The 22,661-nt window shown below is 37.3% G+C and overlaps 2 protein-coding genes across 2 annotated transcripts in view; one reads left to right on the forward strand and one right to left on the reverse strand.

The window, feature by feature from the left end:
* The window catches only part of CASP6 (caspase 6), a 252,125-nt gene that overhangs the window by 101,453 nt on the left and 128,011 nt on the right, over positions 1 to 22,661 (forward strand). The window lies entirely within an intron of this gene.
* Positions 2,150 to 22,655, reverse strand: RRH (retinal pigment epithelium-derived rhodopsin homolog). The gene is made up of 7 exons (XM_050791030.1): positions 19,408 to 22,655; positions 14,199 to 14,389; positions 12,397 to 12,496; positions 11,707 to 11,860; positions 10,273 to 10,441; positions 4,461 to 4,639; positions 2,150 to 3,033 (listed from the first exon to the last, which is right to left on the reverse strand). Exons 1-7 carry the CDS (start codon positions 19,511 to 19,513, stop codon positions 2,919 to 2,921), a joined length of 1,014 nt encoding a protein of 337 aa, XP_050646987.1. The 5' UTR covers positions 19,514 to 22,655; the 3' UTR covers positions 2,150 to 2,918.

Here is a 22,661-nt window from a genome sequence, read left to right on the forward strand (position 1 = left end):
GGAAAATCCAGAAAGTCGCATTGCAAGCAAAGGGAATAGTGGGAACAAAGGGAGGGAAGTGAGAAACAGTGGATTGTCCTCAGAAAATTTCAAGCACTTCTTGTTGCTCAGGCATAAGATTTTGAGGCGGGAAGTTAAAGAAGATAAAGCTGGAGAGGTAAGTGGGGATGAAGTTATCAAGGAAACCCTTAGATTCCCTATGGAGAGCTTACTCTCAGCCTATAGGCAATGAGAGCAATAAAAGTTAGGCTTGGGAGTGACATATCTGCTTATCCTTTTAGGAAGAATTCTCTGGCGGCTGTGGGGAGAAAAGGTTTAGATAGCGCAAGCAAGAAGAAAGGAGGAGGCTTCTGGTGGATGTCTGTGGTTATAGTCCAGGTGAGCAGCCATCACGCTACAGCCTTGACTGCTGTGCTGGTAATAGTTAGGATAATGCAGCTTCAGGAAACATCCAGGAGAGAGAAATGATTGATTAGATGTAGGGATGAAGAAGGGATTTAAAAACAACCCTAAGGTTTCCCAGTGCTGGAGATGCAGTGAGAGGTGGTGGCCCTGAGTTTTTAAGCACAAGAGGGAGAAGAAATAGGATGGGTAAATCTCAGATCACCAAACAACCAAGGGTTTTTGAATTATTAATTTCGTGGATGACATGACTTACATGGAAGCAAGAAATGCCAAATTGAGTACAGAAACGCTGTTTAAAGATAAAAACATCAGAAAGTAGAAAACTAAGAGGTCAGAGGGAATTGTGTAACCAAAGCCCGGTCTTCCTAGTTTTATCATATAAGCAAATTAGACAATAAAAAATATAGCACTGAAATATAATTACTCGATACTGTTGAAGTCCTTTATATTTGAGGCAAAGTTGCTTCTTGCTTATCACTGGAAATGAGTTCACGGCCTTGCAAATTGGAACTCTGAGTCCATTTTTCTAGACATTATTACAGAAGTTGTCCTGGCCTTTTAATGGCTCTGGGACTTTGGGCGCAGATGTCATTATGCTTTCCCTGTAAAAAGTCTCAGCTATGGTAGACAGGATGAGCAAAGAGCTAGTGACACAAAGCATTCAGAACTTTCTGGGAACACTAGACATTTTAATTTGGCCATGAAGAAAGACAAAAAGCTGAAAAGTCCCTTTCGGAGTATGTTAAAGAGGGCCTTGAAAATCCAGCTGAGGGGTTTATACTTACTTGGTGGGCGAGTAAAGGTTTTTAGCTAAAGAATTTGGGCATTGGAACTTTATTTTTAAAAGATTAGCTACGAGGTTGTATTGATTGCGGTTGTATTGTATTAATTGATTGCAGTGGGAAAGTCAGAGAGTGAGGAGATAACGTAGAAGATTACTGTAACAGTTTACCTTTCCATATACATAGGGGACTGTACACATAAAACTAATACCTAGATTTTACTTAATATGCAGCCAAAGGTGCTAAAGAGACAATTTACAGGTAGAAAAAACAGAGATTAAAAAATACAATATGCAAAGATACACAGCCTCACTAGCAGTTAAAGAAATGTGAAATAAAATGAATTTAAGTTAGAGTATACAACTCATAATTTAAATATATACAGCACTATTAGCAGGAATATGAAAAGCCCACTTAGACACTGCCAGTATCAGTGTAAACTAATTCAATCTTTCCAGAAAGCAAGTTAGCAACAATAATAGTGTTTTTGTATTTGTATCCAGTATTTCTAGTCTGAAAAGAAACCCTCAAATAGAATAACTTCTCCCAAAGAAAATATATATTTGCACTGAAATATTTTCAGTGGTACATCCATGAAACTAAAAATTGGAAAGCAATTTAAATGTCTACTATTTAAACAATGGTATATTGTACTATGCTTTTTTTTTTTTTTTTTTTTTTTGAGACAGAGTCTTGCTCTGTCTCCCAGGCTGGAGTGCAGTGGCCGGATAGCTCACTGCAAGCTCCGCCTCCCGGGTTCATGCCATTCTCCTGCCTCAGCCTCCCCAGTAGCTGGGAATACAGGCGCCCGCCACCTCGCCTGGCTAGTTTTTTGTATTTTTTAGTAGAGACGGGGTTTCACCGTGTTAGCCAGGATGGTCTCGATCTCCTGACCTCGTGATCCGCCCGCCTCTATGCTTAACAGTCATTTAGAATGACAAATATGTGAGTCTACAAACTCATTTGACATTGAAAAAACATTTATTGAGTGCCTACTACATGCCAGACAGAATTAGGTATATGTGCTAAGGATACATTAAAGAACAAACATATAAAAATCTCCACTCTGATTGAAGTTAACTCTGGTGGCAAATATATGGAATATATATGCAGAAAAATGGTAATCAAAATTGCAGAAAACATCAAAATATGCACAGGGGTTATAATGCTATATAATATATATGCATCGACTTAACATTTTATTTAGAAACAATTGTGTTTAATGTTCATTTGATTATTTTTGTTTAATAACATAAGTTAATTGATTTAAATGTTAAAATGTTGAAATGCCAAAAATGCTTTCTATTCTAACTGGGAACATCCAACAACTCATTTCAGTAATTATCTAGAATTATTCATTATTATTGTTTTTACTCATTTATTCTAACATTAAATTAGTGACTGCTTCTATTCTAATGGAGGAGCCAGGCAAGTTAAAGGTCATCAGTACAGTGTAATGCATGCCATAATAGGGAGAAAGAAAGGGGACGTTAACCTCAGATGCCTAATTCATCAAGGGAGATGAGCAATAAGTTGACATATCAGGACACAGAGAAGCATGCACTGCAGCAGCCAGTGCACAAAGAGAAGAAGCATGAGCTGCGCTTGAGGAGCTTACAGTCTCATAGGACAATGATCCATGTCTGCACTTGATCTAAATGGGCTCATATTTAAAATAAAAGCATTGTCAAAAAACTAAAGTGTTTTGACAGTGTGTCCTTTTCTCTTATTTCAGATTCTTCCTGAAGCCAGTGGGTTTTGAGATACATCCATCGGTAAAATACTTGTCACAGGCATTGTTTGGTGAGTCTGACATTTGAACATGGCAAGCATCGCCCTCCGAAACCTACGATAAAAAAAGGAAAATTTGGCATTAACTCATAATGATTTGTAACTTCTAAAGCATTTTCAAGTATGGCTAAGATGCCACTACTGCCAATTTACATCTCTGGATAAATTTCTGCCTCCAGCTTAACATCTCCTGTTGAGAACCTTTATAAATATATAAAGTATATGGTAGAGTTAAAACCCATTTTGCACTATTGATTCTATAGATTTCCTGTTGAGAAACTTTATAAATATATAAGGTATATGGTACAGTTAAAGGCCAATTTTGCATCATTGATTCTATAGATTGAAGACATCTAATAAAAGTAAATAATTGTATGTATTTAAAAGGATGCTACCAATGTCAAGTGCCATGAGTTGTTTATTTGAACTAACAATGTGTGTTTCATCCATCTGTTCTTCCCAGCAAGAATTTTCCAAAAGAACTACCAGCAGATTCTGAATTTAAAATGTGTTCATCATTCTTCTTACGTGGTCTGTTTGGGCTGTAAAATTTTATGTTTCTTCATATACCTGTAACTAAAGCTGCTTTTCCAAACATTGTCATTCCAGGATAAAATTACCTGACCTCAGCTGGGTGTGGTGGCGCATGCCTGTAATCCCAGCACTTTGGGAGGCGGAGATGGGTGGATCACAAGGTCAGGAGTTCAAGACGAGTCTGGCCAAGATGGTGAAACCCCATCTCTACTAAAACTACAAAAATTATCCGGGCGTGGTGGTGGGCAACTATAATCCCAGCTACTCTGGAGGCTGAGGCAGGGAATTGCTTGAACCCATAGGCGGAGGTTGCAGTGAGCTGAGATCACGCCACTGCACTCCAGCCTGGATAGAGACTCCGTCTAAACTTCATTGAGGAGGCAGGAAGGGAACATTTTGCCGAGAAACCCAAAAAAGAGAGGAGGTAAGAATTCTCTAGTATCCAGATGCCTTTTATGTTGGGACTAAACTTTTCCCTTGCATTTGAATGATATGTCTTATTTCTTGTAAATACACATCTATGCTACCCACTAAGTGAGCCCAACGTTGCCCTGTCCATTTTCCAGTAATAAAATCACTCTTTTCTTTGGAAACCACTATTCCATGTATTTGGGGTGGGAGTAACCATTTGAACTAAGCTGACCACTGACATCCCAGGGGCTTTTCTGCCAGAGAGCCATGTGAGATGCAGTTGGTATTTGGGGATGCTTAGCTGGTAGAACTTGGGTCTTGGGTTGCCCACAGTCATCTCTGCCACTGTGTGGGAAGAGTCTGTCGTAAATCTGGAGCTCTGGGCATTTAAGGATCTAGATGCTGCTCCAGTCACATGAGGCAAATGACCTTTATGCTAGATTGAAGTGGGTTTCTGTCACTTCTCTCCCAAGAAATCTTAACATTCTTTTTATATCAGTTTTATTTTGTATTGCAAGCATTTTAGACATTACTTACTTTTTATTAGCAACCACGTAAATGCAGGGGTTATAGAATGTAGAAGATTTTGCAAACAGTGGAGCTATGATGGCCATGGGGGGAGGAATCTTCTTTGGGTCACCAAAAGAAGCCCATAAGCACACGATGGAATAAGGGGACCATGCCACCAGAAACATGCAGATCATGATCACAGACATCTGAAAAGAAATAGATATTCACCAAGCCCAATATCTAAAATATTTAAATATTAATATATCTAAAGCAGGGTAAAAAGCTATCTAGGTTGGAATGTGAATATGTTTATGTTGTTGATGATATAAAGGAAATAGCTGAGGTTTTTTTGCCTTTGATGTTGTTTGTTCAAGTGCCTGAAGTCGCCTATGATAATAAGACCTTGTGAAATGGGTATATCAAGAATATATAACATTGCTTTTAAGAATGGCACACACACATAAAAGAATGCCCTCTTTCTTTCTGTATGCTAGGGGAGAGTACAAAAGCTGACTTTGATGAAAGACAGATAAAAACCCACCCCACCCCACTTCACATCATTATGCTATGAACTGCTGGCATGGCTATTATTATTATTATTACCATCATTATTATTTGTTCTTACTGGGATTATCTGCTAAACTAAAAAAAGTAACTTTCTAACTTTCTTTTCTTTTTTTTTTTTTTGAGGCGGAGTCTTCACTCTGTTGCCCAGGCTGCAGTGCAGTGGCACCATCTCGGCTCACTGCAAGCTCCGCCTCCCGGGTTCGCGCCATTCTCCTGCCTCAGCCTCCGGAGTAGCTGGGACTACAGGCGCCCGCCACTGCGCCCGGCTAATTTTTTGTATTTTAGTAGAGACGGGGTTTCACCGTGTTAGCCAGGATGGTCTCGATCTACTGACCTCGTGATCCGCCCGCCTCGGCCTCCCAAAGTGCAGGGATTACAGGCGTGAGCCACCGCGCCCGGCCAACTTTCTAACTTTCTAAACTCAATTTGGAAACAAATACAATCCTATCTTGAGCTCAGTGAATTCTAACACAGGCCATTTCTACTGGATATATATTATACACAATGCAGATAATTTTGTAAAGGAGATCTCTTGCATCTTGTTTAAATGAAAAAATTATATTTTTATATTTCTTCCCTAGGTTTTCTGCTAAAATTATGGAACAGAGGTTAAAGAAGACAAAAAACCCTTAAGGACAGAGAATCAGAGATTAGACAATACATATTTTTTAATGGAAACAATGACCATTGGACTAGTGGCAAATTATGTAAGGAACATGAGAATAATTTTATAAATAAGTAAATAAATAAATGCTAAAAAGAGCCAACTATGAGGGAAAACCATATACAGACCACCATGCTACAGAGCAACGGATACTCTAGTAACAAAGGATACCAGAAAACTCTGGATGTGGGGGTGCACATGGAGCTCAAAATAGAACTGGTTGAAATCTACAAAGTCGCCGGGCGCGGTGGCTCAGGCCTGTTATCCCAGCACTTTGGGAGGCCGAGGCGGGCGGATCACGAGGTAAGGAGATCGAGACCATCCTGGCTAACACAGTGAAACCCCGTCTCTACTAAAAAAAAAAAAATACAAAAAATTAGCCAGGCTTGGTGGCAGGTGCCTGTAGTCCCAGCTACTCGGGAGGCTGAGGCAGGAGAATGGCGTGAACCCAGGAGGCGGAGCTTGCAGTGAGCAGAGATTGCGTCACTGCATTCCAGCCTGGGCCACAGAGCAAGACTCCGTCTCAAAATAAATAAATAAATAAATAAAGTAGTTAGACGTCCAAATCTTTCTGCCTGTCCACTCAGTCTACCCAGTAACTTCCCCTTCCCCTCCCTGGAAGACTTCCAGAGCTCAGTATTTAAAAAAAAAAAAAAAAAAAAAAAAAAGAAGAAGAAGAAGAAGAAGGCTAATTTGGGAAACTCAGGACACAGGGACACCAGGTTCAGCTAAGCACTTCAGTACTGTGTTAAAAATAAAGTAGTTAGACGTCCAAATCTTTCTGCCTGTCCACTCAGTCTACCCAGTAACTTCCCCTTCCCCTCCCTGGAAGACTTCCAGAGCTCGGTATTTAAAAAAAAAAAAAAAAAAAAAAAAAGAAGAAGAAGAAGAAGAAGGCTAATTTGGGAAACTCAGGACACAGGGACACCAGGTTCAGCTAAGCACTTCAGTACTGTGTTAAAAAGAGGTATATGTGTGCTGCCCCCTCCTTGTGAAGAAACTTGGAGATAGACTTGTACCTCCCACCTAGGAACATGAAAGGAATTCTGCCCAGAATAAAATACCTAGAGATACAGTTACCTGGACACTTAGAAATTCCCCCAAATCTCCATTCCATCATTTTAACAGGCTATCAGGAGGGAGCAACATGAAAAAGACAATTTTTCCTTTTAAACAAGATACAAAAGAGCTCCTTTACAAAATTATCTGCGTCATGTATAATACACATCCAGCAGAAATTGCCTGTGCTAGAATTCACTGAGCTCAAGATAGGATTGTATTTGTTTCCAGGTTGAGTTTGGAAGTTAGAAAAAAAAATTTTTTTTGACTAGCAGATAATCACAGTGAGAGAATAATAATAATGATGACAATGGTCACAACAATAACTACAGAGACAATTAGAAATTCCCCCAAAAGAAACATCTCACTAATAAGCATATCCATGCTTACAATTAACATTTTTAATGCATCACTCTTAAGTATGAAGGAACAATCATTGACCACCAGACCTTAAGAAAACTTTTACATTGACAGGCAAAGAAAAAAAAAAAACAGTGCAAGAACTCAGGGGAAACAAAAATATGTGGTAAACAGAAGGAAATATAAATATATACATAATGTCACAGAAATAACAGAAGATATACATCCATAAAACAAGGAGAGAATAGAGTATAAAATAGCTGTTTTATCAACAAAAATGGTTTTTAACTCTAGAAGAGAACCCAGGCAATACCATTCAGGACATAGGCACAGGCAAAGATTTCATGATGAAGATGCCAAAAGCAATTGCAACAGAAGCAAAAATTGACAAATAGGATCTAATTAAACTAAAGAGCTTCTGCACAGCAAAAGAAACTATAAACAGAGTAAACAGACAGCCTACAGAATGGGAGAAAATTTTTGCAATCTGTGCATCTGACAAGGAACTTAAGCAAATTTATAAGAAGAAAACAAGCAACCCCATTACAAAGTGGGCAAGGGACATGAACAGGCATTTCTTAACACAAGACATACATGCAGCCAACAAACATGAAAAAAAAAAAATCTCATCACTGATCATTAGAGAAATGCAAATCAAAACCACAATGAGATACCATCTCATACCAGTCAGAATGACTATTAATAAAAAGTAAAAAAATAACAGATGCTGGTGAGATTGTGAAAAAAACACTTTTATACTCTTGGTGGGAGTATAACTTAGTTCAATCATTGTGGAAGATTGTGTGTGGCAATTCCTCAAAGACCTGGAGACAGAAATACCATTTGTCCCAGCAATTCTTTTACTGAGTATATACCCAAAGCAATATAAATCATTCTATTATAAAGACACATGCAGATGTATGTTTATTGCAGCACTATTCAAAATAGCAATCATGGACATGACATGAAATTAACCTAAATTCTCATCAATGGTAGACTGGATAAAGAAAATGTGGTACAATGCAGCCATAGAAAGGAATGAGATCATGTCCTTTGCAGGGACATCGATGGAGCTGGAGGCCATTATCAAACTAATGCAGGAACAGAAAACCAAATACCATATATTGTCACTTATAAGTGGGAGCTAAATGATGAGAACACATGGACACACGGCGGAAGCAACACACACTGGGGCCTGTCAGAGGGTAGAGGGAGGAAGGAGGGAGAGGATCAGGAAGAACAGCTAATGGATGGATGGGCTTAATACCTGGATGATCTGGGCAGCAAACCACCATGGCACACATTTACCTATGTAACAAACCTACACATCCTGCACATATACCCCTGAACTTAAAATAAAAGTTGGAATTATTTTTAATGGTTTTTACCCTATCTGTAAAAGTGAGAGTAGAATGTTAAAAATGTAATAGAAAGGTTGTATGATATTATCAGGTTAGGATCAGGGGGAGGTGAATCAGGTGAATTATATAAGTGCAGGGTCAGATCCTGTTTTTATTTAAAATTTCTATTTTGTTCAACATAATTTTTACATTAACTTTTTTAAGTACTAGATTAACCCACTTTTTTTTATTAATGAGTTTTTTGGGGCTTGCTTGCATTTTGCACCCAAGGGTTGACCTTCACTATCCTCACCCTTATCCTAGACCTAGATATGATTGAGCAAATCTCCCAGAAAGTAGAAACAAAAAGAAACAAACAACCACCACAAAAGAGACAAACAAAAATAGACAATATAGGAGAGAAAATTTAAGAAAATTAGAAGATAAATCTAGCAAATTAAATATCTAAATAAAAGGAATTCCAGGGAAAGAGAAGAGAAAAAACCAGAGGGACTGGAATCATCAGAGAAATCATAAGAGAAATCTCCTAGAAGAGCAAGATGGGAGTCTCCACACTGAAAGAACTCACCAAGTACCCAGTGCTGGATAAATACTCATACCAAGGTGCATCAGTATACATTTTCAGAAAACTAGAGACATAGAGAAGATCCTATAAGCTTCCAGAGAAAACCCACAGATCACCACAGAGCATCAACCACCAGAATGCCATCAGCCTTTGTAGCAGCAATACTGGAAGCTAGGAGACACAGAGTGATACCTTCAAAACTCTTTGAATATTACTTTTGCACCTAGAATTCTAGACCTGGCAAACTGTCAGTCAATATGATAGTAAAATTAAGACAATTTCAGTCATGCAAAGTCTTAAAAATATTACCTCTCCCATAACTTCAGGAATTAATTGAAGAATGTGCTCCACCAAATCAGAGGAAATAAACTAAGAACAAGAAGGGAAAAAAAAGGAAGACAAGCATTCCAGAAAACAGGGGATTTGACCCTGGAAGGAGGTGAAGGCATCCTGAGCTGATGATGAAGGGAGACCTGAAGATGTTAGCTTTCTGAGCAGCGGTCGTCAGGAGCAATCAGTTCAAAGCAGAGCAGAAGGCCCCAGGGAACCAGGAGGATGGCTCCAAGAAGAGGATAAGGTTCATCACATCTGTGGTGTGTTTAAACATACTGACAGCAGAGAAAGAGCCTCTTTATCTAACCAAATATTGTTAACATTATACTGACAGATAAGGAGGGAGAAAGGTATGGAGGAGGAGTTGGGCAGGTGGGTGGTATAAGAGAATAAATCCTCATCATCCACAGTAGGAAATCAAGAGATGATGGCCAAAAATATATCCAAAAGAGCAAACAGCATATGATTCAGAAATAAGAAGGCAAGTGGCCAGGTGCAGTGGCTCACCCCTGTAATCCCAGCACTTTGCAAGGCCGAGGTGGGCGGATCACCTGAGGTCAGGAGTTCAAGACCAGCCTGGCCAACATGGTAAAACACCATCTCTACTAAAAATACAAAAAATTTAGCTGGGCATGGCGGTGGGCGTCTCTAATCCCAGCTACTCGGAAGGCTGAGGCAGGAGAATCACTCGAACCAGGGAGGCAGAGGTTGCAGTGAGTTGAGATCGTGCCATTGAACTCTAGCCTAGACAATAAGAATGAAACTCCATTTCAAAAAAATAAAAAATAAGGAGGCAAACACAGAAGAAAGATCTGGGAAGTGAGAGATGGAGATGAGGGAGAGAAGACTGCGGTGGTCCCAGGGACTCTTTCAACTATGAGTGGGTAAAAGCTCCATGACAACAATTTTTCAAGGATTTTGGCCTCTTACCTTTGTTACATCTATCTGATCTGACCATTCTCTGTTGAGGGACGCAGTGCAGTCACTGGTAGCGTGATGTTTAATGGATAGTGTGACATGGTAATAGCAGTAAAACATCACTGTTAAGGGCACAATAAAATTTATCGCAATAACCGTCATGGTGTAAGACACAAAAGATCTGAAAATAAGAAAAGGCAATCATGATTGCTCATTTAATGTCCTAAGCGGGGAAAGGGGATAGAGGAGATAATTATTAAAAATAATATTGGTGGTCACTGTATTGTTAAATAGTTTAAGAAGTGTATTTGACTTTTAGTTCATTTAGGCCAGAAATTGGCAAACTACGGACTGTAGGCCTATTCCAACCTATTACTCATCTTTGTAAATAAAGTTTTATTGGAACACAGCCATGTGCCCTCATTTACATGCTGGCTTTGGCTGCTTTTACAGGATGATGACAGAGTTGAAGAGCTGTGATAGAGACATCTGGCCTATAAAGTCTAAAGTATTTACTTTTAATTGCTTTCAAGACAGAATCTTGCTCGGTCACCCAGGCTGGAGTGCAGTGGTTCAATCATGTCTCACTGTAGCCTTGAACTCCCCAGCTCAAGTCAATCTCCATTTTAGCCTACCAAGTACCTGAGACCACAGGCATGTACCACCACAGCCAGCTAAATTTCTACCCCCAACTTTTTTTTTTTTTTTTTTGTAGAGACAGAGTCTCAATATGTTGCCCAGGCTGGACTCAAACTCCTGGGCAGAAGTGATCTTCCTGCCCCAACCTCACAAAGTGCTGGGATTACAGGCATGAACCACTGTGCCCAGCCTTTACTTTTTGAATCTGCAGAAAAAATTTTAGATTTAGATCTGGTTTGAGATTTAGAAATTTTCTGTTCATTTTTAAGTCATCCTTCATTTCCTTTAATGAACTAAATTATCCTCTTGTTCCTGGAAAATATATAGAAGTCTCACTAACTAGCAGGTAAATCTTTGCAGTGACTGTACTTTTGCTATGCAGTTCTCAGAATGTGCTTGGACACCAGACTATCTTGAAAAGACAGCAGGGAGGCAGCTTGCGCTTTTGCCAGAGCCGCACACTCTATCTAGCTTCACTAACCCTTTTCCTGCTCATGATCCTACCTTTGAGATGTGCAAATATTGGAAGGGTGATTGGTACCCTGCGCTGCTGCTTTAAGAGAGAACACAGGGGAGGGAGGAAGGAATGGGGTAAAGGAGACACAGTGAGATGGATGACCTTTACTTGCAAACAAGCATAAGTCACTTTTCTCAATTCCGACTTTTGCTAGAATCACATTATCACTACCGAGGAAGCACTTTGCCACCTTCTGTATGAGGAACACATGATCTGAGCTTAAATTTGAAGGGGTGAGAAAATGTCTACACTAGAAGCATTTGATTATAAAGTGTAAACTTCTCTCTTACCTATCATTTTTCCTCCAGTTTATGGTACAAGTAGCACCAGTAGGATCTGGGGCATAACTAGCCCACCCTATGATAGGCATCAAAGCCCAAAACAGGCCATTGATCCAGGCTCCCAGAATCATGCCAATGTAAGTGTTGGTGGTCATTCTTCTCCCTATTATCAAGCATAGGAAATATTAGCAGCATTTGCCATTAATGGGACTCACTTTTTTAAACTTGCTTGATTCACAAGTGTTATCAAGTAGATTCTTTACAGAGCACTTTGGTGGGCCTCAGGAGCCAAAACATGCATGCAACGCCAAATAAAAGTAACAAATATGTTCTCCCTTTTTACCAAGCCTATCTACATAAGTTCACATTCTGGGAAAAAATGACATTTAAGCTGAAACCTAAATGAGAAAAGAATCAGTCAGAGGATAAGCAGGAAGAGTAGCTTTCCAGACCTAGCAAAACAGTGTATACGAAGACCTCACTTTGGGCTTGGTCCATACCTCAAAGTGTGAATGACCTTATGAAATTTGGATTTTATTCTAAGTACGATAGGAAGCCATTGAAACATTTGAACAATTATTGCCAGAGAAATAAAACTGACCCTAACTACAAACCATTAGGTTTATATTTTAGCATACATATTGAGTGGCCATTAGTCAAGAAATGGATTCATTAAGAAAGCTGAGAAAAGTGTTGTACCTATGTCAGGAAGGCAGATGGTCAGGTATCGGTCCACGGCCATGACAGTGAGTAATCCAATGCTTGCCATTCCAAAAAAAATATTCAATCCAGCATAAACCTGAAAACCAAAATTGAAAATACTCTACCATTCTAAACACCCTCCCAAGAAACATTTAGATTTTTGTACCATTGTTAGAATATATCTCAAATATACTAAATGTTTTTTACTACTTTAAAAGACATCTTCATTGTCAAATTATAACTAGTTTAATAAAAATTTATGGAAAGTATTTTGTAATTTCATTAACTAAAATGAACTTTTTTCAAAATTTTAAGACTTACAGTGAAATTTCGTTACAACACTCTATGAACAGAGTGCAGAACAACCACAAACCAGCAAAAGACTAGTATTCAGAAGATGGGCAATTCAACAGGAGGAAAAGACAAACTCAATAGAAAAATGGCCAGAATGAATGGGGTATGCACAAAAGCCCACTGGCATTTGAATGTTTATAACATAAGACATGCAACCACAATAAATATTCAAAGAAATACTGATTATAAGATGGCATTTTACACTCTTGAAAATGAAAATTTAAAAGTCTGACAATCCCAAGTATTAAAGAGAATGTGGAGTAATAGATGTTCTCATAATTTGAATAACTATTTTGGACAGCAATTTGGCTACTTCTGATAAAGTTGAAGATGAACATTCTCTACAACTTAAACCATTCCACTCCTAGGCAATGTGTCTAAAGAAACTCACATATTGCAGAAGGAGACGTATATAAGAACATTTATTGAAGCCTTCTCTGTGATAGAAAAAAAAATGGGAACAAATGTCCAATAAGAGTAAAATGAAAAAGTACATTGGGCTATCTATGTTCATAAAATGGAATATTGTATAGCAGTCAAAATGAATGACTTACAGCCATATCCATCAACATGGATAAACCTCAAAAACATAATATAGAACAGTGAAAGGAAATCACATAATGCAAACCGTGTTATATCATTTACACAAAACCTAAAGTATTCAGACAGTATCTGGTTTATGTGCAAATATATAAGATAGGAAAACATTCATGAGAGGAATAAGATTGAGGATGGTATGCAATGGCCTTCATCATTATCTGTATAGTTTTATGTCTTTAAAAAGGAAAACAATCTGAAGCACAGATTGAGGAACAGTAAGACTTAACAAAACTGGTTGGTACTTACGTGGATATTCAGTATTCACTACTACTTTCATTTAATTCTCTATAGTTTTTAGCTTATAATAGTAAACCGCTAAAAGAATTAGGCCAAAAGTAATATTTGCCTACTATCTTAAAGCAAATTAATATTAACTCATTTCCTTTTTAGTAAAAAATAACAAATACATTTAGTAACAATTCTCATGGAGGACTTTCTATAGGAAAAAATTCAACAACATGGTGACTTAACTGTCTTCCATAATATGATTAAATCACTAAATATTGTTTCAGATGAAAGCAGGGTATTTCTTTTTCAATTTGCAATATGCACATTTTCATTTAAATATGCAAATCAGCACTCTTCTTTAGTTGAATGCTAGTTGTTTTGTTTGTTTCTTCCTTTGGGTTGGGAGAATTTTGAAAATATAACAATGGTTGGTGGTTTTATTTCTCTTATTAAACAATATATTGCTAGTCACTTCTGAAGTTCTTTTCTGTAAAAGTGCTGTGTCTATTATCCTACAATATCTTTTTCGATTTAAACTCTTGGGATTCTTTTTAGACATTTAAATTTACATTTCTTTGATCTATTTGTTTTGCTTTCATTCCAATGATCTCCAATACCTGACAGCCTGCATATCCAAATTTCCAACTTCCATACAGATCTGAGGCAGCAGACATGGGATAGCCAATGCTACTGACCCCTATATCAGTAACAGCCAGGTTAATAATAATTGCATTTGTGGGTGTCCGAAGTTCCTTGTACTTAATGAAGATGCCCAGAACTATTATGTTGCTGAGAATACTTATCATACCTGAGAACACACACAAAAATATGATGCATTTTGTTTAATTTGAATGTTTCAAAGTAGACTCAAAATTAAATATTTAAGCCCCTTTAAAAACATAACAGATCTATTTTTGTTCATTTATTTGAAGAGCTCCTGCTGTTCTTAAAACTGTAACATCTTCACATCCCTTCTGTGAAATAGAAATGAGAAAATTAAAACACAAAGAATCTGCCAATTGCACAAGGCAGCACTGAAGGCTGGTTTTAATGTCATCGCTACTGAGTGAACTGTCCTTGAAACTCCTTCACTGGCTTTCATACCATTCCTGCTGATTTTTGGGACAAATATATGATGGACCATACCCTCTTTTTGGCAGCTTAACTTCCTCCTCTTCCTTCCTGGGGCCTGGGACTCTTCTTTTTCCATAGTTGCCTTTCTCAAGCTTCAATTATCATTCTATCCTCACAGCACTTTTGTCACTATTTTCAGCCATGACACAAGCTCCAGTTCCACATTATTTTTCATTCAACTCATTGTCATTTACTAAGCATCTACCATATGTAAGATTATATGACTATTCCAGTATTTCTTGAAACTCAACATATCCAAATTCTTCATTCCATCACACACACAGAGACACACACACACGCACAAGCACACCCCTACCCCAATAGAAGAATGCATACTACAAGACTTATCTATCCAGAGAGGAAGTTGAGCCAGCTTTTTGGTCCATAGAGAAGCCTCACAGCTGATACCACCTTAATTAAGTTTCTGACTCTTTGCTTGCAGGTCCAGAACCTCAGTGTTGTCAGTGCCCCAGACTGGTTGCATTGAGGTAGACGGGTAACTAAACTTATTAACCAGAATGCCACTGTATTATTTTACACTGAGAAATACTGTTGAGTGTACTGGATGTGCATGTTTAACATCCTCTACATGCTGTAAAGGGCATAAGCCAGATATGGGCTGTACTAGATCCTAAAGGGGTGTGAGGGGGTGGGGTGTGAGTAGATTTCAGTCAAGAAGCTAGAATCATTACTGGATTGTTAGAGACTAAAGGAGGGTTGTGCAACAAGCAGGAATAGAGTTGAGTTCCCCATCGAGAAAAGAATTACTTGGTGATCGATCCCCAATTATTGTCAGAGAGGGACAGTTTCCAAGCACCAACATACAACAATATCAGCTCAGTAAAAACTTTTATCATATACTGGCACTTCAGTCAGAACTTCTGCCTTAGCCTGTTACACTAACCTTCCAGATTCCTGTTCTTTTCCCCTCCTTGCTTCTGGCAGAATCAGCTTGCTATAACATAGACTTAACCATGGTTCTTCTCCTCCCCAAAACTTGTAATATTCCCCACTGGCTGTGGGATAAAAATCCAAATGTCCCAACCTGATATTCCAGGCTCTTTGCCTCAATCTGTTGTCACTCTCCAGAAGCACATTTCTACACTTGTCAAGCGAACTCTCCATTCTAGTTTTTCCCCAGATACACCATGCTTGACTCATGTTTCTCCCACTTGGAGCACACTGCTCCTTCCCTCTGCCTATCCAAATGCCATCCATCCTTCAAACCAGTTCAAGCCCCTAAGCCTTCTCCTACCCACACTATCCTCTCCTCCCTCAATTTCCAAACTACTTGCTTATGATTAACTTAGTCTTATGTAACGCTATATAATTTAACTGTTACTTTTCCTAGTCTTTTCGTGTAGATTTCAGGCTCCTCATGATTTCTGTGGTTTTTGAATATGTGACATACAGCTTTATTTATTTAATAAGTGGGCTACAACTAAAACCCATATTGCTTAATTTCTATCATTCCTTCAAGATAATTAGAACACAATGACAGAAAATTTGATGAATCTTTGGCCCTATTTTTAGCATCTAGGATTGTAGCATGTATACAAGATATACTCCAAAGAATTTAATGAAATGAAGACTTTGTGGGCTAGCTACAAATTCAATGATGTGTTTTTAAAGTTAGATAAAAACAGTGCAGTAAATTGCTGCCTACCAAGTATGCAACCAGAACAAAGGAACTATAATTCTGGGAGTCTTACAAATAATGGGGGGTATGAAGTAAGCAGTTTAGCCCATTCTCTCTGCAGCTGTGCCAAGCACGCTGCCTTGTTTCCACAGCTGTAGGTCTTCTAATGGGTATATAATAGATCACCTAGTCGTTAGATTTTAGTTAAGTCCCATCTCACAGTCAGTCTAAATGCTAAGTAGCACTTGATGTTGACTTCTCCTTCACTCTTGAAACATTTTCCCTCTTGTCTTCTGTGACTTCCATCCAATCTCTTCAACAGACTCTTCTTGATCTACTTCCTGGCCTTTGTTTCTCCATCTGTGTCTTATTAAATATGTGCATTGTCCAACCTTCTGTCCTAGACCCCTTTCTTTTCACATTTAACACATACTCTTGAGTGATTTCTTCATACCCAAAGCTATACCCTGATACTTTTCAGCCTCCGGACACTCAAACCCATATGTCCAGCTTTTTATTGAACACCTCTCAAATTGAACTGAGAGATTTTTTCTCCTGTCTCAAACCTATTCTTCCCCAAGTGTGTTCCTATCTTGATGAAGAGCATCACCATCTATTCAGTAGCTCAAAAAAGAAACCTAGGCGTCATCTTCAATACTTCTCTCCTTTTCCCACAATCCCATCATCCATTCATCAATTCTACCTTCTAGCTCTTGAATGTATCTACTTCCTTCTGTCCTCACTGCCATTACTCCCTCCTCAGAATCACTGCAATGGACTCCTATGTGGTCTGTTAGCTACCACTATAGCACATTTCTAAAATGCAAATCAGATCATGTCACTCTCATTTCAAACGCTTCAGTGACTCCCTGTCACCTTTAATACTTACATGGCTCGTCACTGTCTGGTACTCAGCCATCTTTTTCAATCTATCTCTTACCCTTCATTTTACAGTTCATCCATAATGATTTATTTCAGATACTCAAATTCACCATGTGCTCTTACCTCCCAGCCTTAGTTGGGGAAAGGGAGAGTGCTCAATGACACAATAAATTAACAAAACGTCTGTTGCACTGGAAGTTGTAACAGTTTATAGGAGCCAAAATCTAAATGAAAGATCAAATTAACCATTAAACAAAAAACAAAAAAATCTAAATAGGCTCTTGGTAAAAGTAACAAATGAAATAAATGCTTTCACTACATCCTTTCCTCATAGTTTTGGTTTTGATTTGCGAGTTTACGTGAGTTTTGTTAAAGGAGGAAAGTTAGAGGATTTAAAGAAAAATAGATGCTTGATACAGGGGCAGAACAAAAGCATAAAGAGGTCAGATATGCTTTCTTCAGTGGATCCACCAGAAACACAAGCAAATAACACACACTCATTGTATATAACTTGATAAAGCTGACTCGGATTTATATGTGAGGGCTGTAGAACCAAAATGCCTGGGTTCAAATCCTGCTGTAGCTACGTAGTAGATGTGTGTGTTGGACAGGTTTCTTAAGCCCTTCATCTATATAAACTAGAGAAATAAAACTGAAGAGTAACTTACTGAATTAGTGTAAGAAGAATTATTCTGTATGTGTAAGGTTTTACAACAGTGCTTGGTATGAAGCAAGTATTCAAATGATAACATTAGTAGCAGTAGTAAGATTACTATTATTATTACTGTTACGGAGATAAGAACTAAGTAGAATATTTTCTGCATGCTAATTTTGTAACCAGGTCAAAAAAGGATAGTTTGAGTTGGTTTTTTTTTTTTTTGCTCATCTACAAATAACTAAACCAAACACTTGTATACAAGGTATTTCCATGTAATTGTTATGAGATTTTCTCAGTCTTTTTTGCAATTACAAAAAATTAGAACTTGTCTAGTACTTATCATACAGAGGTATTCAAATGAACAAGGTAACACGTCACTAAAATCACAAAACTTAACTGAGGAGCTCAATTTCTAGCACTAGAAGTAATATGCTGAATTATAAGGAAGAAACTAAACAATTATAAACTGGGTATAGGATGATGTGTTACACTTTTCACTCTACTTTTGAATATGTTTGAAAATTTTTATAAAAGTCAATGCAAAAAATAATGAACTCAATATAACAGAGTTAATTCTAAAACTCATTAAAGTTGAAAATTAAGTGATTACTCAATACAAAAGTTGTACAATTCAATGACACATTAAAAGATAAAAAGTTTCTACTGTCATTCCCCCATCCCTTTTTTTCTGCAAACAATCCTTTACATCAGTGAGTATGTGGGGAGGAAAGGGAAAAAGAAACAAATATTTGTCCAACACCTACTATATGGCATTTATGTGTCACTTAATTTTACTCCTTATAACAATCATGACAGGTAACTTATTCTTATGCTTGTTTTACAGAAACAAGAGAAAATGGAAGAACAAAAAGGAGAAGAAACTTGCTCACAGTTGCAAATATACTAAAAGATGAAATCCAAAACTCAAGAGTTTTCCAATAAGCATTCTGGAACAAGCTGAATTCTCAGACTGTCCTCAATGATAATATACTCTGCTCTGTCTTCTTAGGACTTTTTCTTTCCAGAGCCTTTAAGTCCTTAGCTAAATTCTACCACCAATAACAAAAATATAAGGGTTATATATAAGAAGAGTAAATGATGCTAAAAATACATTTTTGCCATGGTGCATACTCTTCTCCAATAAAAACTTTGACAATGCAGAACCAAATACATAGGTTTTTATAAAAGAACTATTTATTACATAGAAAACTTTTCTCAGCCCCACTTCACTGCTCTTATGTTATTTATCAAAATTCAAAATAACCTGTGACAATAGCCATCACTAACAATGTTTTCACTTATTCTTTCACCCACATTCTCTTATTTGATCTTTACAGCCCAGAAATAGAATATCATCATCCTCATTTACCAACGAGCAAGCCAAGTCAGGATAAATGACTTGTCGAGGTTGGCCAATAATATGGAACCTGAAACAATGCATGCCTTATGCTGAAAACTTCTGCCTTTCTTCACCTATTCTAAAGAAAGATAACTGTTAATTAAACATCCATACCTGCCATAATCAAGTAAGTTGCAACAATATTGTGTTCAGTCTGTGAAAAGACCGAGCCATCTTCATTTTTAGAGTCTGAACTGTTGCCTAAATTATTTCTTAGCATTTTGCAGGGAAGATACCGAGACACCCTTCATAATAAGCCTTCGATAATTATGAACAGTTTTACGAGTTACTGAGGAAAGATTTTTCAGGACCAATCATTTCCACTTAGAGATCTCAAAGAAGGGCCTTTTCATAGAGGCCCTCCCTTAACAGATTTAATTGGACTAAAGAGGAAGGGATTTTAATTCCCAGAATAAGGGAAAAGCTTATTAGCAAAACAAAAAGAAATACCAAGCACCACACATTTTAACCTATTTGGGCATCAGTCTTCTTTCTAAGGAGATTATCAAGCACACACATCCCATTTAAACAATAAACAAACTCAGGAAATCAGTATAGGATCAGACTTAACTGATTTCAGCTGGAAATTAAGAGCCAGCCTTAGTCCTCTAAAACTATTCGGATTAAGGTCCCTGTTTTCTGTTGACCCTTCCACTTTTTCCATTTCGGCTTTTTTTTTTTTTTTTTCTCTTAACAATTTAAATATGAGTAATAAAGAAGTAGTCTCCTTCCAACTTCCAAATCTCACTCTCCTAAAGGTTACCAGTATTGTTTGGTGCATATCCTTTCTTACGTTTTTCTCTGCTTATACATATATTCATACAAGTGTTTGAGGTTTCCTCCACTTGTATGAATAAAATGAGGGGAAAAAAATAAGTATATATGTGTATATGTATAATGCAACTTATTTTCCCCTAAGGCTGTATTATAAATTCCAAGTCAATAAACTCAGAATCTAATAGTCTAATTTATTAGTAGCTATTTCATAGCATGGATATAACATGATCAACTCCACCATCCACCTGTTAATTTCCCCTATAGTTTGATATACACATGAGTAATTAATATTATCTGATAGTAATCATTGTATACTTTGCCAAAGCATCTGAATTCAATCACTGATATTGTAAAGTACAGAATAAAAATATTCTGGATTATTGCATTACAACCTGAAAACTAACCTGAACATATTTTGTTAGAATGATTACCTTTTTCCCATATTCTTTATGTTATTAACATTATTAAAATCTGATTCTCCTCAGTTTCTTAAAATCAGTAAACATTAGAGAAATGCTTAGATGCACCAAAGTTAATAGTGTAAGCATAAAACAGAACCACTAGAGGGCTATATTTACCCACTTAGTTGAATTTCATAAATCCTAGAATGGCACAGGAGAAGCCTAAGACAATCCTTTTGCCTCAGTTATCTTGCATGTGTATAAACTCAAGAGGAAAAGGTTATCTGTCCCAAATCTTATAGCTACCAGTACTCACGTTTTTATAAATGTAATGTTGTTATACCTATACTAGAAAAGCGAATCTCATCAGCATCGTGTCTTCAAATGACCCTAGAGCAATGAAGAGGAAATCACTCCCTTTAAAAAATCTGTCTTTTCTTTCATTCGGTATGCAAAATAAAACTTAGAATTTCTGAATTTGCTTTGGGTCATACTACCTTCCTTTTCTATAATAAGTTATACCTAGTTGTAGCATCCATGACGTTTCCAGAAATAATTATTCTAAAAACTGAGAAATACGTAATTTCAGATAGTCACCTTTCTGCTGCAGATGAAAGTTTTGATATGAGTGAGGTATGTGCATTCGAAGTTCTTTTTTATGCTTCCTTCATGAGTGATACAGAAAAGCTATATTGGGATAGGCTTAGAAATACATGTGAATTTGATTCAAAATGAATGCCTCAAAAAACCCAGAAACTAGGCCAGGTGCGGTGGCTCACACCTGTAATCCCAGCACTTTGGGAGGCCAAGGCAGGCAGATCAGCTGAGGTCAGGAGTTCAAGACCAGCCTGACCAACATGGATAAACTCCATCTCTACTAAAAATACAAAATTAGCCGGGCATGGTGGCACATGCCTGTAATCCCAGCTACTCAGGAGACTGAGGCAGGAGAATCGCTTGAACCTGGAAGGTGGAGGTCGCAGTGAGCCAAGATTGCACCATTGCACTCCAGCCTGGGAAATAAGAGCAAAACTCTATCTCAAAAAAACAGAAACTATAAGGAAAAAAAGGGAAAAGATGTGGAAATAAAAGCTTAAAGATGGCCAGTGACCAAAAGATATGCATAAGCTAAAAGGTAAAATCTCCAAGTGGTTTGTCTACTGATCTATACATTATCTCCATTATTGCCATTTTAGATTTATTTTTAATGTTAAAAAAAAACTGTAGAAATGTTGCACTATTATTATTTGTCCTTGGGACGATGCCATCACCCTTTGGTGCTCACTAACATCTTTTCCAAACCAAAAGCAAAAACCCTGGCCCTAACACTGCATGAAAATTTCATCACCACAGTTTTAAATCAAATAATCTCCTGTCCTAAACTGTAAAAGCATAACTGGCTATTACTGTAAAAACTGTAATTTTCAACACATTTGCTCCTCATATATATTAATTCATCCTGCTGCAATTCCATCAATCAAAAAAAGATAAAACCCCAAATACTGACAAAGACAACACTGTATGCTCCTCAAATGAGCATTCAAGAGCATTCCTCCATGAGCATGTTAGATAATCTAACAAATGATATAGAAACATCATTCCTTCTGAGAAGTGAAAAATGAATGGCAGGGTAAATGGCTATCACAGCATTCTAACTTGCTACCACAGTCATTTCTTTACATTCACTAGCAATGGTGACCAAAACTAATTTCATTTTTAACATCCTTACCCAGCAATCTGAACATGTAGTATGCAATCAAATATTCACGTGTAGTCAATAACACCTTAAACTTTTAGAGTCCCTTTAAAAAAGTAAAAATAACATTCAGTAAAACTTTTAATATTCATGTTGGATGAGAAAAAGTAACTGCTTTTTAAAAATTTCTTGCTAGTTTTTCACTTGAACAGAGCTACTCCATCTTTAACACGTTACTAATATGGAAAATTTTTAAATCAATTATTAATTGCAATTAGAGAAACAGCTTAACTGATTTATGTATTAAAATACAAAAGGGAAATACAGAGCTATCTTCTCATACATAAAAGGCCAGGGTTTTGAAAGGGGGTGTTAATTTGTAAATACTCTTAAAGTACTGCTACAGCAGCCTATTTTTTAAAAGATCAGTAATACAAATAAATCCTTTTTTCGATCTGCAATTCACTATGTTTAAGTTTTAGTTATTCCTTTCT

The sequence above is a fragment of the Macaca thibetana genome, chromosome 5 (assembly GCF_024542745.1).
Source record: "Macaca thibetana thibetana isolate TM-01 chromosome 5, ASM2454274v1, whole genome shotgun sequence".
NCBI classification, from domain to species: domain Eukaryota; kingdom Metazoa; phylum Chordata; class Mammalia; order Primates; family Cercopithecidae; genus Macaca; species Macaca thibetana.